Consider the following 15,695-nt stretch of genomic DNA (forward strand, 5'->3'; position numbering starts at 1 on the left):
GTAAAACAATATAAAAATGAGTGGATGATATTGTTCAATACTGTAATTACTGTTAAATTATCAATGTCTGTCATACATAGATATTTACAAATTCATAAATATCATCTGCCACTTAAGATACTTCAACTCTGTAATGTGAATTCTAATTGGTCTTAATAAATAAGTCCCAGAGTCAGACATTAGGGGATGAAAGCTGAGAGATCAGAGAAGCAGTGCAGCCAGCCACTTAAGAGACCTTTCACCTGACTGAATCATCAGGCCCAAAGGGCGATCCTGGAGAGGTGGCTCAGCAGTTAAGAGAGTGTGCTGCCCTTGCAAAGGACCCAAATTTGGACCCAAGTGGCTCAAATGGCACCCGTAACTTCAACACAAAGGGTTCTGATGCTCTCTTCTGAGCTCCAGGGGGACCTGTGCTCTTGTGCACATAGCCACGCACAGACACACTCTGGTCCACATAACAAAAGAAAATATGTGCAGCGTTTTTTTGAAAAATACAAGAGGCTGTTGCTGGCGATACTGGTCTGACCTGCAGCATGGCTTATGTGTGTTTTCACAGTTAGTCACGGTTTTACTTTGAATAGTACAGCAATTTGTCATGCAGGATGGACTAATAAGATGTTATCTTTTCTCTTGTCAGCAAGCACAACAAAACCTGAAGATCTTGGGTGAGTAATGCCTTGCAATGTAGGAACTGAGACAATTTACATATTCATATATTTTATATAGTTGCTATCATTAATTAAACAAATATTTGTTGAAGGTCTTGCCGAATGTCAGAGTTTCATAGGTATTGGGAGGATAATAGGGAACAAAGAAACATCAGATAAAATTGACATTCAGAAAAATTAAGCTGTTTACAGAAGTAGAATGTTATTCATATTGATAACATCAAAGAAGAAAGGTGGGTTTGCAGGTAAGCCATTTTATTCTAGATGGGATTACACTCAGTCATGGTATATAGTTCATGCAACCATGTTACTGGATCTGGCTTCCTAGTATTTATTGATCTGTGTGTCTATATTCATCAGAGGTATTGGTCTGTGCTTTTCTTAGACGCTTTATCCAGTTTGATATGAGAGCAATTCATGACCTCACAGAATAAGTTTGTAAATAATCCTTTCTCTCCTATTTTTTGAGGTTTTTGTAAGGAATTGATATGAATTTCTTAACACTGTGATAGTATTTACTAAAGCCATCTAACTTGGATTATCTCTAGGCCGATTTTTAAATTATTAATTCAATCACCTTTTGTAGATACATTTCTTTTAACCTATCTTAATTCCTAGGAATGTAGTTTGTAGTTTTCTAGTCTTGTTTCTGTAAGACAATTATGCCGTACCTGATTCTTTCTAACTGATTTCTCGCTTTTTTCTTGTCAGTCCAGCTGAGTATTTGTTAGTTTGTTAGCCTTTTGTTAATTCTTGCTCTATTATTTGTTCCTTCTTACTTAAGATTTAGTTTGCTCTGGCTACTTCTTCCTCTTCTTCCTGCCTTCCTTCTTGGTTTTTTTTTTTGTTTGTTTGTTTTTTGTTTTTTGTTACCCAGGACCTAGTGGATGCTAGCTACACAAGTGCTCCACAACGGAGCTACATCCCCGAATGCTTCTTGGTTTTCTTGTTTTCTGTTTGTTTTTGAGACAGAGTCTCATTTTTCAGCCCTGGCTGACCTGGAACTCACTGCTTGCCTACCAGGCCTAGCCTGTTTCTTAGTTGTTTGAAACAAGCTCTTTAGACGCCCCACATTAGCCTTAAACTTGTGGTCTTTCTGCCTGACCTTCTAAGTGCCGACCTTTAGAAGACCACACCACCACACCCAACTTCTTGTTCTCTTTGTATGATCTTAAGGTGGGGTTCGGTCGTTTGAGACCTTTGTTTATTTTTCAAGTTTTTGAGACAGGGTCTCATAAGACGCAGACTGATCTCCAGCTTGCTGTGTACCCTGACTAAATGTGAAGTCTGATCCTGGGGCTTCAGCCCTTCTACACTGCTGGACTGGCTTGAACTACCACAGCTGGCGTAAGCGGCCAACTGTCACGTTCCCCCGAGCACTATTTAATTGCATTCTGTAACTCTTGGTATGTTGCGTTTGCCTTTTTTTGGTTCATCCCATATTGTTTTCTAATCCACGATTTCTCCTTATAACTGTTAGTTATTTAGGAATATATTGCTTAATTTCCCCATATGTGTGAATATTGTAAATCTATTTTTGTTAGAAAGTATATTGATTATTATTTCAGTCATTTTAATTGTTCCTTTAAAAGACATGATTATAATGGCTCCATTAATTTCAGTAGTATATGTTATAATGCTTTTCAAAAACAACTGTATATTGATGTCTCCCAGAATGCTTACTAAACAATCAGATTCAAAGCATACACAGCTTTAATCCCAGCTTTGGGAGGCAGAGTCCTGGATCTGGATGTGGATGAGTCTGAGGACAGCCTGGTCTACTCTTGCAAGACCTTGTCTCCAAAAAGACACATAATAATTATTATAATGCCTATTACCATACTTTATAATTTATAAATTATATTGTAATTCTATGTGTTACAAATTTTTATATATTATACAAATATAATAACTGTTGTAATAAAATCAGCAAACATAACCCTTGTGTGGGGTGTGGGTGGGTATCTGTCTGAATTTGAAATTCTTCAAAAGAGGTTTGTTATTTTCAGATACTGAGTAGTCAACCATACCTTAAAAGAAATTTTTATTACATTTATTTATCTTTTTATTTAGTGTGTTTAAGTTTGTAGCAGTGTGTGTTTAATGTGTAGTTATGCATGACCCACAGTATCATGTGGAGGTGAGTGCTGCACCGTGTGGGCTCTAGGGGTTGCACTCCTGCTGACAGTGGCAGTGAGTTTTCCATACAGTTTTCTTCACTTAGAACAGGTACTCTCGATGCTGTTGAGACTAATATGAATATGGAGTTATGGGGAGCCAGGGGTTTCTGCTATAAAGCTTCAGATTAAAAAGGAAATTTTGTGCCTCTCTGGGCTATCTGCTTTGGGTTGTTTGTTTTTCTTTCTAATTGCTTAGAAGCTGTACTTGCAAGGAAATTGGGAAGGAATATTAGCTCTTCGTGTTTTTTAAATAGTGTTTGTTGTTTGTTGATCGTGTCTTGCTCTTGAAACAGACTAGGACATGACATTTCACCCTAAAGATGCATCATGAAAGTAGTAGAACTAGAAAAAGTATTTAAGCAGAGACATGATGGGGAACAATTAAGTTTTTATTTGTAAAGTTAAAATCCCTTCTCTAAGGTGTTTTGAAATTCAGATTTTTAATCAGAGCATAGTGAGTATACTAAACATGGTCTCTTTTCTAGAATTGGAGTTAATTTCACTTTTATGGATGTATGTCACTGTCTCTTCGTTAGTGATGCTTTTGACTTTAGAAGAGAACAGAAATAGGCTACTTAAGAAATGATGGCCCCTTCAGGATCCATCTCTGATGCATGAGCTGGCTTTTTGTACCCCATTCCTTATTGTGGGATCTTTGCTCAACCTTGATGCAGAGGGAGGGACTTGGTCCTGCCTCAACTTAATGTGCTAGACTCTGTTGACTCCCCATGGAAGGCCTTACCTTTTCGGAGGAGTGGTTGGGGGGTGATTTGGGGGAGGTATGGGAACAAGAAGGAGGGGAGGGAAGGGGAACTGTGGTTGTTATATAAAATGAATAAAAAATTTAAAATAAAAAATTATTAAAAGAAAAGAAAGAAATGATGACCCTTGGGAGGGAGGAAAGATAAGGGAGAAGTGATTATAATTATAATCCCAAAAGTTATAAAAGGCTCACAGCTCCAAATAATCTGAGTTGGTCTGCAAAGATACATACACTTACATGTATTACTTACACACAGACACCTACACATAAATAAATCCTAATAAATCTTAAAGTGTGTGTTTATATATATATATATATATATATATATAGTAGGCTTTCAGAAGTTAAGTGAAGAGACAGCTTCATTTCCCCCCTGAAGGTTACTAGGCACCTCTCTTTCATACAGTGTCAGGACACCTGAGTTTGGACTGGCATGCATGCCCTTCGCTCTTGACCTTGCCGTTCTGTTTCATGAATGGTTTTGCTTCAGTGAACCATGGAGAACAGTGCCTTTTTTTATAGTCTAACTATTTGACCTGAAACATTTCTCGACCTTTTTCTTTGCTGCTTCATAAAATGTACCAGTTTGAATAGCATGTTTGTAAATTGCTGGTGTCAGTCTCTCCTGGTGAATTTGAACTAAAAGTACAAACTTAGTACCCTTAAGAAAGGGTAGTATTTTCAAGGATAGTTGATCATGGTTACTAATACTGTGTTCTTTTTCTAAATGAAGAGGCCTTGGTATGCTGCACAAGCTAGCCCCATGATCTGAACTCAAGAGACTCTCCTCCTTGAGCTTCCTTCTCACTGAGCAGTGGGACTGTAGGCAGATGCTGTTGTACCTGGACGGAGGGTGAAAATTAAGTGGAGGCTGTATATGAGCAAAAGGGGCAGTTACTTCTTGTGGTCCTTTACAAAGCCCTTCTCTAAGATGCTCTGAATATATATTTCACAATTCAGGTGAAATGAAGTCTAGCCAGCCAGAACATGGCAAACATGGCCTTGCCCTTCTCCCCAATTCCCTCTGCCTTGCTAAAAACTTATAGATTACATTCTTGAAGCTAGCCATAAGGTCTGTCCCCTATTTGGTGCCATCCTCTTTCTGAGGCTGACTACCAAGGTCCAGCTATCAAAGTATTAAAATCCAGCAATCAGAAGCCCCTTTGGCTACACTAACTAACATGCCCAGTTAAAATTAAACACCTCATCGTATCACCCTTCTGCTTTATAAACCAGCATTTCCCTGTGGGCCACGTCTGTGTCCCTGTATCTAGAGGCAGTCCTGTGTCATCGTGTCCTTGTCGTGTCTGTCCACACCTGCGACAAGTGTCCCTTCCTCCCCCCCTTGTTCCTTTCCCTTTCTCTATCTCCTGTCTTTGTCACTTATTCCCTGTCCTTTTTCCCTCTGGGGGCAAATAGATCTCTTTAGTGCTGAGAACTTGGTCTTGGGATATCTTGTGTGGACACAGTTCCCTTCATCAAGTGTCTTGAATTAACCTCAGTTGTCTCTTCATTAATGATGCTTTGTTTCTGTTTTTGGTACTAAACATCAAACTCAGGACCTCCTGGATGCTAGATAAGCATTCTACCAGTGAACTACATCCCAATCCCTACTTTTTAATTATTAAGAAATTATAAGAAAAATAATGTTTTTTACATTTCATATAATCTAAATAGGTAGTTTTGATTTAGTTAATATGGCTTATTATGAAAGATGTTTTTCTCAAATTTAAATTGTTTGAATTTTTTTGTTCTTGTTGTTACTGAAGTTATTCCTAGCTGAAAGAAATGTTTGAAAGTAACAAAGGAACCGTAGACTCATTGAGGCTAACTTCTGCTCCAGGTAGGCTTGAAGGGATTTAATGTGTAGACCAGGAAGTCACTTTCACCAGGATCCTGCAGTCTGGGAAGAGCAAACACTACTCCTTAGAAAAAAGGGAAGAGGGAGCTGGGAATCAAATTTGGGTCTCTTGGAAATCCAGAACCCTTAATAGGCAATAATAAAGTAAAGTAATAATTGAGATTCAGTGGTTAAGAATGCTGGCTGTTCTTCAGAGGACCCAATTTTGATTCCCAGTTCCCAGATTGGGCAGCTCACAACTGCCTACAACTCCAGCCCCGTGGGATCTTCAGGTACCCTATCCAGGTGTACACATGGATACCCATACAGAAATAAAAATAGAATGAATTGTTTTCTTTGTTTTAAATGGTGGAGGGCAAGATAAAGGCATCTGCCCCAGAGCCCGATGTCCTGGGTGCAGTTCTCAGGTCCCGTATGCTGGAAGGAGATAACTGTGGCCAGTTGTCCTGACCTCAGAACACGTACAAAGTAAATGTTTAAAAAAAAAAAAAACTTTTAAAATACTTGTTATCTTAAATAAAGGATGTTTTGCAAATGTTTAATGTTTCTGATGAAGCTTAAGTCCTGTTACGGTATTATCCGTGCTAACTAGAACAATTCTGTGTAAATTATATAAAACTGACTACTTTGAGTACAAGTTGTAAGTGAAAATAGAATATAGAATTATTAATTTCAAAAATTAAAAAAAGCACACGCCTTTAATCCCAGTACTTGGGAAGCAGAAGTAGGCGGATCTCTGTGAGTTCTAGGACAGCCAGGTCTACAGAGCAAGTTCCAGGACTTCCAAGGCTACAGAAAAAAGTCCTGTCTTGAGCATCCCCTCCCCACCCCAAAAAAACTGTAAAATGTCAAATAAGGGGAAGGAAGACAAGTTAGGTCTCAGCCCGTGGGTCACGACCCCTTTGGGGGTCAGAAGACCCTTTAACAGGGGTCACACATCCTGTGTATCAGATAATTTACCTTATGATTTATAACAGCAAAATTACAGTTATGAAATAACAACAAAATAATTTTATAGTTGTGGGGGTGGTCACCACAACATGAGGAACTGTATTAAAGGGTCACAGCATTAGGAAGATTGAAAATGACTGAGTTAGGTTATATAGACTTTTTAAATCTCTTTATGGAGATCTGGAAGAGAGAAATTTGAAGGTTCCAACTATAAATGATACTAGGATGGGAATGCTCAAGGCACCCGATAGGCGTGTATTGAAGATTGCTGGTAATGTCAGGCACAGTCAAAATGTGTGTATATGGAAAATACAAATAGCCATTGAAACACAGGTGTCTGGTAGTGACTATGGCAGGTGTAGCTTAAGGAACCATCACAACAGTTTCACTAGAAACAAAGCATAAACGTCATTAGTGCTGCTTTGAGTAGCGGATGTATAATCTTAGAAAGTAAAGCCTCTGGGCATGTGTCACAAAGGCAGCGGCAGATAGATCTGAGTTTGAGGCCAGCCTGGTCTACAGAGCAAGTTTCAGATCAGCCAGGACTATGTAATGAGACCTTGTCTCAAAAAAAAAAAAAAGAAAGAAAGAATAATAACGTAGAATTTTATATGTAGGGTATTTTAACTCTGTAATGCTGTATTTTATTAGTGATAAAAGGAAAATTATAGTTATACATACATAACATTAAAATAAAAGAATGTAAAATTACAGGTAAACTTTATATATGTGTGTACACCTATGTCAGACTTACCAAATGACTCCATAATTATGCGCTTGGATTTCATTTTCTCAGTGATATAGTGATTTAATTTCAAAGCATGGATTAATACCTTGAAGACATCTAAGATATGTATTTACATGGTGAACTTATAAATACAAGATGTTACTGATGTTGGTTCCATGGAAAGATTTCAAACTATGCAAACTATTTCAAACTTCAGCATGCCAGTTAGATGTGTGTGACTTTGTTGAATTTATTTTACATACTTTTTAAAATTTTATTTTATGCGCATTGGTGTGAGTGTGTTAGATCCCCTGGAACTGGAGTTATAGACAGTTGTGAGCTGTCACGTGGGTACTTGGATTGAACCTATGTCCTCTGGAAGAACAGCCAGTGTTCCCAACCACTGAGCCATCTCTCCAGCCCCTTTACATACATTTTAAGGAAACAATTTGTAATCAGTTCTGTTCTATTTGGGTCTTTAATTATGTTTGTTTGGTTAGGTTTTTTTTTAAGATTGTATTTTAATTACATTGGTCTCTCCCTTTCTTCCCTCAATTCTTTTATATAGGGTTTTTAATAGGTTTTTTTCTTTCATTATAGTGTTCATAATACTTCAGCCCAGAATAATGACTCCCAACAGGTAAGACAATAGTAAGTTTCTAAAACACCAGAGCACATAGTTAATTGGATTTTTGTAGTGTGTGATATTTTACAACTTTTATGCATTTCTTACCCCCAACAATTGTCCATGTTTTACTAAGATACTGTGAGTAAAGCAGATGATTTGTAAAACATTTTCTGTCTGTAAATGTGGAGTATCAGTACATTGTTAATGTTCATTTATTACCTAAAATTAGTGTATTAAAATTAAACATTTGATTACATTACATTTATGTACTATATATATGGCACTCCATTTTAATGTTGTATTTCTTGGTGTTAATATTTGTATTTGTTAGATTTTGACCATACATATATGCAAAACAAATGCATTTTATCATTTTTCCACCAAGGCTTGGGGTGTGAGGTCTCCTGTGCCTGTTCTCCCTTCCTCAACCTCTGGTCCTGTGCTGGTGGAAATAGAGAATCTTCCGCAGAATTCTGCAGCAAACCAACACGACAGGAAATGGTTTGTTAACTTCCTAAACCAAAATATTGCTTGCATAATTGTATTCTAAACTTTTAATCTATAATCTTGAAGCACTTTAAATATGATTGAAAACCAATTATTCATATTTGTGAGCTGAAAAGGAACAGACTGAGCAGGCAGAGGGATGGTGAGCGTAAGGGCTCGGGTGCAGAAGGGGGGACGACTTTCACTAATGTGATCTAGGTCAGAGTCTAAAGAAGAAGAAAGAAAACTATTCCAGTTTGGGGAGCTAGAGGTAAAGCTATTCTTATAAAATGTAAGCACACAGATATGAATACTTTGTGGCTTGTTGGGTTTTACCAGTTCAGTGTGTGCCTTTCTAGAAAGCTGTGGCTTGGGGGAGGGCTCCTTGGAAATGATTTGGGCTGAGTGGTACTGTGGATATATCGTCTGTTCAAGCTTTGTGTCTATTTATTGAATGCACTTAGATGATTCATGAGATTTTTCTCTTTTTCTCTTGCTCTTAGTTTGTTAATACCTGAAACCTAATGAGTTTCTGTGGTGATCTCGAGGTTTGGGTCGGCTTTCTGTGCAGCCAGCTCTTCCTTCATGGTGGTGGGTCAGCAGTGGTTGGTGACTATCTCTGTCTGTGCTGTGTACTCTTTCAACTGGTATCATTGGCTTAACTAACGACAGGGCGCTTTGCCTGTGATGGTTGGGTATGTTTTATTTCAGTTCCAGATAATTTGCAGTAAAATTAAGGAGGATATTCTCCCTTGCTTTCTCCATATATATAGGTATGATACAGGGAATATGATATAGGGTATTTAGAATTGTATACATATGTGCATACCAAAAGTAACAAACAAGGGCTCCAGATGAACAATTTTATTCTTTAAGATATTATAAGTTTCGGTTTCTTGCTGAAGATAGCAGCCCAACAGGCAGTTATAATCCATCTCTTTAATGTGCCACTGAGGCCGATGTCACACACAGAGAGTATCCAGACTTCAACTGTCTTAATATATGCATGTCTTTCTTTAATACCAAGCGAGAATCTGATTAGTTTACTTCCTGTGCTATGATGCTAGGTCTTTATTGAATTCCATTTTAATTAGTACATATTTAAGTCTGCTTAATTTGATTTGTTGGATATTACCAGTTCCTTTAGTGTAGCCTTTAGAGAGAATATTGGATTTCAGTTTCAAGAAAAATGAAAAACTTGCAGCCATGTGCCCTCTTCCTCTCTGTGATTGTGCTGACAGTTCCTTTGCTGAAATGGAGATGACCCTGAAAACCTGATGAGCCTCAGAGTACATCAGCAGGGCACGGAACTGACACCCACTAGCGTGTCTTATAGCTAGTGACTCTCCAGGCTTCTGTAAAGTGCATCCTGCCTCCCATTCTTTGTGTCTGCATGCTTAGATTTCAGGGGCCATAAAGCAGTCCTCCTTTAGAAAGAGGTCACAAAGTCTGGAAAGTGACTGGGTGACAGGACAGCATGTGGAACATCTTTCTTCTAGCAGATAGTTCAGGGCCAGTTTAATTTAAGCCTATTTCCTGTTCAGGTCTTCAGATTTTCCCCCCTTGTATCTTAAATGAAACCATAGCTAGGTGAATGATTTAATATGTCAGTAACTTAGGGTTTGTTAAGATATTTCATATCACTTGAATACACGAATTGTTTATTAACAAAAAGCCCAATGACACTGCTTGCAAGACTAGAGGCTTTGTTGAGTCCTGGGATTTGAGTCCAGCCTAGCAGCAAAGTAACCTTATCTCAAAACAAAATAAAGCGTGTCCTAATCCTGGTGTTTGAGAAGAGGGTGCAGGTACATCATGATTCCAGGCCAGCCTGGGCAGTGTGATAAGACCCAACCCTATCGAAAAACAAAAATGTATAGAACTTAGGAAATCTGGCATCTGTAAACCAGAACACAAGCCAAATTTAATTTCTACATCAAGGGGTCATGAAGTTTATTTATTATGTCTGATGAGCTAGTTGAATTTCAGTAGAAGGAAATAAAATTATATTAATAGTTAAAAGCAAATAACACACCTTCCATGTTTATTTTGAAAATTTCCTTTTTAGTTTTCCCAAGGAAAAAGATTTAAAATTAAGTTAATATTTTATAGAATTTGAAAAATAATACTTTTTTTTAAAAAAAAAATCTAGATTTTAGTTGCCTTTTGTATTTGGAATACCCCTTTTCCGGTGTTGGTCGTGTGAAGGATGTGCTCCCGTTGCACATCTGGAGAGTGTGGCAGGTGTTTTCTCTCTACTGGAGGACTGACTCTTGTGACTCCCCAGACTGCATCTAAGTCCCCTGTGCTTGTGGCACTTCCTGCGCTCATCTGTGCCTGCTGCTTTCGGCTTGTGCTCCTGTGAACTTTGATTACAGAAAGGACAATAATTGTTCATTTGGAGCACTGATAGAAACTTGCTCAATGTCTAAGGGAAGGGTTTTTTTTAATGCTCCTGAAGTTTATTTCCTGGATTATACTCGTATAAATTTGGAGACTATTTTTATAATTGCCCTTTCCATATATGCCCTTGCCTTTCTGTAGAATTCTTTCTAATATTTGAATAAAACTCACTTAGAATTTTTGTCCCACTAGAATTCCAAACATTTCTACGTTAGAGTGTCCCAGCAACAGCAGGGACAGATAACAGAATGTTTTGCCCTCTTTGACTTTCCTTCACTAATTAATTCACTTAACTGATTCTAGTTACATGTGTTTTTGTATTGGTGCTTTCCATTACACGAACCACGTAACTGTGTGGATTTCCCCTTCTGCTATTCTTGAATGTTAGTGTTGCATGTTAACTGCTCACCATAGTGGTGCATGCTGGTCACATGGCCTTTCTCCGTTCCACATCCATGTTCTGTTCTGTTGACTAACTGTACTCCCACTCCTCAACCGTCTAGGCTGTCTGCTACCAGTGACTGCTGTCAGCGTGGTGGAAACCAGTGGAGCACAAGGGCCTTGCCCCCACCCCAGACTGCACATAGAAACTACACTGACTTTGTTCATGAGCACAATGTGAAGAATGCAGGAACCCACCATGATGCTCATTTTTCTGGCCGTGCAGCCATGACCGAGATATGAGCTGTTACACCTTTTTAGGCCATGGAACTCTGCCATCCAGGTTGATAATGTATTTTGTGATGTTTATAGAGGATTGATTCCATTAGGAGTATTGGAGAGAATTTGTTTCATACTGAGTCACTAGTTATACAGTGCTGTAATTGGCTTCTGTGAAACGGGAAGGGGATTGGAAGAAGCTGTAAGCTGTCACCGGTGATGGCAGGGTTACTACTGTGTTGAAAGGGGATGCGTACCACTGTGACCTTGGAAAGGGTGTTCAGAATTTTAACATTTAATGTGTCACTCTGAGAATCTCTTAGGATGTTATGTTTGTGGTAAACAGTCAGTTGTCATCCTCCCTCATTTCATCTGAGTGGACAGAATTTAAAAAGTGAAAGCACACCCAAAAGAAGCCATGATCAGTCATGGTGTCCCAGCCTGTGGTGCTGTAGTAATACTGTTCTCACATACTGCTTTCTAAAGTGACCCATGCCTTAGTTTCCCTAAGTACCTGTGGTTGCAATAAAAATTTACTAAACTTTATTTTTTAATAAATATATTTTGTTACCACAGGTCTAGAAATTGCAATAACAGTATGATTCGTGTAGAGATAAGACTGAATGGTTACATTACTAGCTAATGGTTATAACAAATACAAAACGGAAAGCTTTCTTTGCCCGTAACTTTTTTCTTTCTCATTGAAAGTCCTTGACAAATCACCCAGGTATGTAACACTTTCCTAATCTGGCCTTATATAGCCTTAAAATAAAGTTCTGAAGTCAAAATGGTACCATTTTGAGATGAGTTGCATATATTTCACACTTTCAGTCTTTTGAACCTGCAATGTAGTTAATTCAAGCTTTTTGGTGTAATTCATTGGAGGCAAACTAGGTGGTAGGGTCCATTTCTGATGACTGAGACCCTACTGGAAAGACGCAGTATTTCTTCTTACCAATAGTTTAAATTTTGGAAAAGTTTCTGAACTTTATGTAAGGAGAAATTTGAAGGTTTATATTGAGAACTGTTGATACTTTGAACTAATGAAGCTTTTTTATAAACAACCTATTGTTTACTGGTCCTGCTTACCTCAGAGGTTGGCTTTGTGCACCAGGTTCTCCCTGCTGGGCAAGGAAGACGACTTCAATGGGACTTGATAGTAGGTTCCCGATGCAGACATAATAGGGCTTGTTGGTAGAAGACAAATGTGTCTAAATGTGTCATTTAGAGCATGAAATCTGGGCAAGTCTTGATCTGCTTTATCATCATATAAGGGGATCATTGCCTAAATTTGTTATAGGTATATATGGAATGGATGTTCAAAATATTAACAATCCTGAGTAAGAGTTAGATAGCCCAATCGTTATCTAGTGCTTTAAATAGGCACTAATTTTATGGTCCTCTGAGGTTTGTTTTGCTTTGTTTTGTTTGTTTGTTTGTTTAGATTATAGTTACTAAATATTCTCTATGGTGCTTGTTTTTTCTTTTTGAGACTTGTTTATTCTTGTTTATTTTGTGTGAATAGGTATTTCACCTGCATGTATGTCTGTGTATCACTCCAGCTGGTTTTCCCCCCTTAAAAGTATTTAGGTCATAACGTCTTAAGAACAGAAGCTCTGTTTTGTGCTGCGAAAAGACTTAGTGGGTATGATTATAATTAAAGGCACTAGCATTTCCATAATACAGGTGAGTCAGAATGAATAAAGGCTTGTCTGTTCCTTTATGAAGTCTTATGGCTCAGTATCACCTAACTTTAATCTTGAAACCTGAGGTCTGACACTGATAGAATGAACGCCTTCCGCCTAGGATATTTAATTTTAGAAGTCTGAAAGACTTACAACCAAAGAGTAATATTTTCAGTTTATAATGGAGGTAGCTATTTCTATTCTTAGAATTTGAGATAGCCAATAGTGTATGATCTGAATGGTTCTGAATCACATTGTAGGTTTTCATTCTTTGAAACTTAGTTATAACATAATTATTGTTAAATTTCTAATGGGAAAAGAAGTAGAGACGATAAAGGACAGAGGGCAATAGGCTCATGTCTCCTAAGGGTCCTGTGTGCTTTTGGCTCTCAGATGGATAAGCAGATCGTCTCTGGTCTAAAATCCTAGGTGGCCAGAGAACTGACATGGTAACAGTTTCCTGCCTGTTACAGGTTACAGTTTAAAGGCAGCAGTAAGCAGAGCAAAAGTATTCCATCTGTTTAACTGTCAGGCCACGTCTCTGAAACATAGATGACTCAGGTTCCATCCCATAATTTGTGTGTGCATGCATGTACATGTTGTGTGTACACGTGCAAATATTTGAAAATCTAAACTGAACTGGAAAACATTTCTGGCTCCAAGAATTTTGGATATGGGCTATCGAACCTGCACTGTGAATACCTGCTCTCGCGCTTCTGTGGCAGCGAGGGTTTACCAGTGGTCCAGCCCAGGTAAATAAACGTCTACTCTCGTTGTACTGTTTGTTCAGGGACCAGAGTCTTAGACTTGAAGTAGAGAGTGAGTGATTCAGAAGGTAAAGCCTCGCGTCCTTAACCCTGACGCCCTGCATTTGACCCTGGAGCCCACGTGGTAGAAGGAGACAGGGGCTGCTCCAAGTTGCTCTTTGACAACTATGTGTGCACACATACAAATAAAAGTAACTTCATGAAAACTAAGATTTTTGAAGCTAACCTGCACATATAATTCCAGCTGTTCTGAAGACTGAAGCAGAAGGTTCCTTCACGCCTGGGAGTTTGAAACAAACCTAAGCAACATAGACCCTGTTTCAATGTCACAAAATAAATACATCTTCTAGACTAGAGAACCCTTCCAGAGCACATGCTATGGTGTTGTCCTTCTGATGAAAGGGAATTGTCAGCACAGAGCCCCATGTTTGTGTATGGAGCAGTGTTTGGCTGGTTCTAGTGAATATAGCTGACATTTCTGTGGTGTTTTTATAGATGGTGTGGTTGAAAAAGAAAAACTAGTGATCTTCATAAATGAGTTGGTGATCATTCTTTTATGGTTAAAATTATTCTGGGGGCTGGAGAGATGGCTCAGCGGTTAAGAGCATTGCCTGCTCTTCCAAAGGTCCTGAGTTCAATTCCCAGCAACCACATGGTGGCTCACAACCATCTGTAATGAAGCCTGGTGTCCTCTTCTGGCCTGCAGACAGAATACTGTATACATAATAAACAAATAAATATTAAAAAAAATTATTCTGCTAGGTATGGTAGTTCATCCATGAAAGAGGGTGAGGCAGGAGGATTGCCATGAGTTTAGACCCTCATAAAAAAAAAACAAAATTCTTAGATTTTTACTTGTCTGTAAGTATGATCTCATTTTTCTGATCTTAAAATGCTAATCACATATACATTTTAAATGAAGTTACAGAAGAAATCTTTGACTGTGCCTGTTTTTTTATTCTTTTTAATTCGAAGATTGTAAAAATAATTTATTTTACAAGAAATTCAAGAACAACCAGTTCAATTCTTATCTGCATGCTCCCCATTGCAGCCAGAAAGCATTAAGCGCTTATGTCCTGAAGCACGTCCTGAAGAAGGCCACTCGAAAGAGGAAGGGTTCTTGGGTCTCTTGTAGTCAGCACAAAGGACTCAATAAGATCCAAGTGTTGTCAGTCACCAGGGCTGCTAGACGTTGAGGATAAACTAATACACCGGTCTTTAAAGCAGCTAATATACAAACATTTTAATATTGTATCAGCTTAATTCAAATAATGAATTGAGAGTGCTAGCACAAGCCTGTAATCCCAGTACTTAGTCAGGAACAGGAGTTCAAGGTCAGTTCAGTACAAAATACACAAAAGTAAAAACATCTTTTTATAGAGAAGTGACCCACAAACATGCACCCCAATGTGCACACTTACAGAAAAGTGTTGTTAGGCCAACCATAAAATGTTAAACTCTTGAGTGGAGATTGTTAATTGTTAACATTACCAGACATGTAAAAGTTACTATGTAAATATGTCAGCATATTAGAACATATATATGATGTAAAAATTATACTAACTGAACTTTATACTAAGTGTACTTTGAGCGGTGGCATCTGTTTAAAGATGATGAAAATTATACTAGTGTTTGTACTATATAAACTGTGAGGCAGCTTGTCTTTTAGGGTAACACAGTTAATTTGTATGCCCTCCTCCCAGTGCTGGAATTGAAGCCAGGGCCTTGCCCAGGGTAAGTGACCCATCACTGAGCCACATGCACAGCTTATTTCTCTGCTTTACTACAGAGAGATTTACTAGACATTTGATTGATGTGGTGATTTTGATTTGTTAACACTGCTAGATGACTTTTGTATGGTCCTGTGACAATTTTATTTTTCCATTTTGCCAAATCAGTAGCTAGAGGAGGTTGCT

The 15,695-nt window shown here is 38.2% G+C and overlaps 1 protein-coding gene across 6 annotated transcripts in view; it reads left to right on the top strand.

Moving 5' to 3' along the window:
• The window catches only part of Epb41l5 (erythrocyte membrane protein band 4.1 like 5), a 119,736-nt gene that overhangs the window by 34,719 nt on the left and 69,322 nt on the right, over positions 1–15,695 (top strand). For 5 of the 6 annotated variants that reach the window (XM_048443812.3, XM_087906598.1, XM_085688360.2 and 2 more), the window contains exons 14-16: positions 638–665; positions 7,751–7,790; positions 8,164–8,279. In XM_048443812.3, coding sequence (XP_048299769.2) covers positions 638–665; positions 7,751–7,790; positions 8,164–8,279 — 184 coding nt within the window. Of the gene's footprint in view, positions 1–637; positions 666–7,750; positions 7,791–8,163; positions 8,280–11,170; positions 13,051–15,695 lie in introns of those variants that run through there. The other variant, XM_087906599.1, reaches the window with a different exon arrangement.

Source organism: Myodes glareolus, chromosome 5 (assembly GCF_982192425.1).
Source record: "Myodes glareolus chromosome 5, mMyoGla1.1, whole genome shotgun sequence".
Lineage (NCBI taxonomy): Eukaryota > Metazoa > Chordata > Mammalia > Rodentia > Cricetidae > Myodes > Myodes glareolus.